General features: G+C 33.1%; 1 protein-coding gene across 1 annotated transcript in view; it reads right to left on the minus strand.

Annotated features, from left to right (window-relative positions):
• Nucleotides 1–583: 583 nt before the first annotated feature.
• Nucleotides 584–913, minus strand: part of LOC109217069 (uncharacterized mitochondrial protein AtMg00810-like) — a 2,200-nt gene continuing 1,870 nt past the window's right edge. Inside the window, exon 2 of the mRNA XM_019381298.1 lies at nt 584–655. Coding sequence (XP_019236843.1) covers nt 584–655 — 72 coding nt within the window. The remainder of the gene's footprint in view (nt 656–913) is intronic.

Here is a 913-nt window from a genome sequence, read left to right on the forward strand (position 1 = left end):
CTCCCAGTCAATATTTGACTAATAATGCAAAAGATAGCGCTTGTGCCTGACGAGGGATATTCACAATATTTGGGTTAATAGATAAATTATATAACGGACATAATCTGGATACTTGTATAATCTTTAAGGACTTCTTTACTTAGCTAAAGGAGTTCCAGTGTAATTTCTTGCTCTCTCATCGTTGTAAAGAAAAGAATTATTTTTGCACTTTCTCGGTACTATTGACTAAAGGTACTTCTTTACTTATCAAAATGAAAAGGATGAGGGCTTTTCTCAGTATAATAATTTTAGTGTTTCGTTCTGTTTCATTGGAAAATACTCTTGAGCTGATTCTGAGACTTGCAGCTTTTTCCAATTTGTTTAACTGGATATCATCTTTTTATTTAAAAACTGTATTTTCTATGGCTTGCACTCATTATGTTTTCCGCAATATGAATAAATGGTTGTCTCGCCAAGTTGTCTAATAAGAAGTTGTATTTTAATTCTTCTATCTTGCTAAATTCTCTCTGAAATATAAATTCTCTTCCAGGGACCTACATCAAATTCTGAATCAAATTCTAGTTACTTCAAGTGGGCTACTGCTTCAACGTTTAAGGAAAAAGAAAAGTGAAGTCTCCACTGCATATATCCGCCTAACTGATAAACGGTTATAACTCTGCCATAATGAGAGCTCAAGTTAATTAAAAGTTTGAAACTTTCTCACTTGGATTACATGTTATCTCCACATTTTTTTTATTTTTTCTCAGCATGTAACCTTCTGTTTCTACTTTGACGTAAAAAGTTGTAGCATCTTTTTACTTGATAAATTGCAGAATCAGACCCCAAATAACTTCGGATGGAGGTGTAGTTGTTGTTAAACCGCATATCAACAGATTACAGATTTAGGATACATGAACTTTGCTCACCACTTTTG

Source organism: Nicotiana attenuata, unplaced genomic scaffold, assembly GCF_001879085.1.
Source record: "Nicotiana attenuata strain UT unplaced genomic scaffold, NIATTr2, whole genome shotgun sequence".
Lineage (NCBI taxonomy): Eukaryota > Viridiplantae > Streptophyta > Magnoliopsida > Solanales > Solanaceae > Nicotiana > Nicotiana attenuata.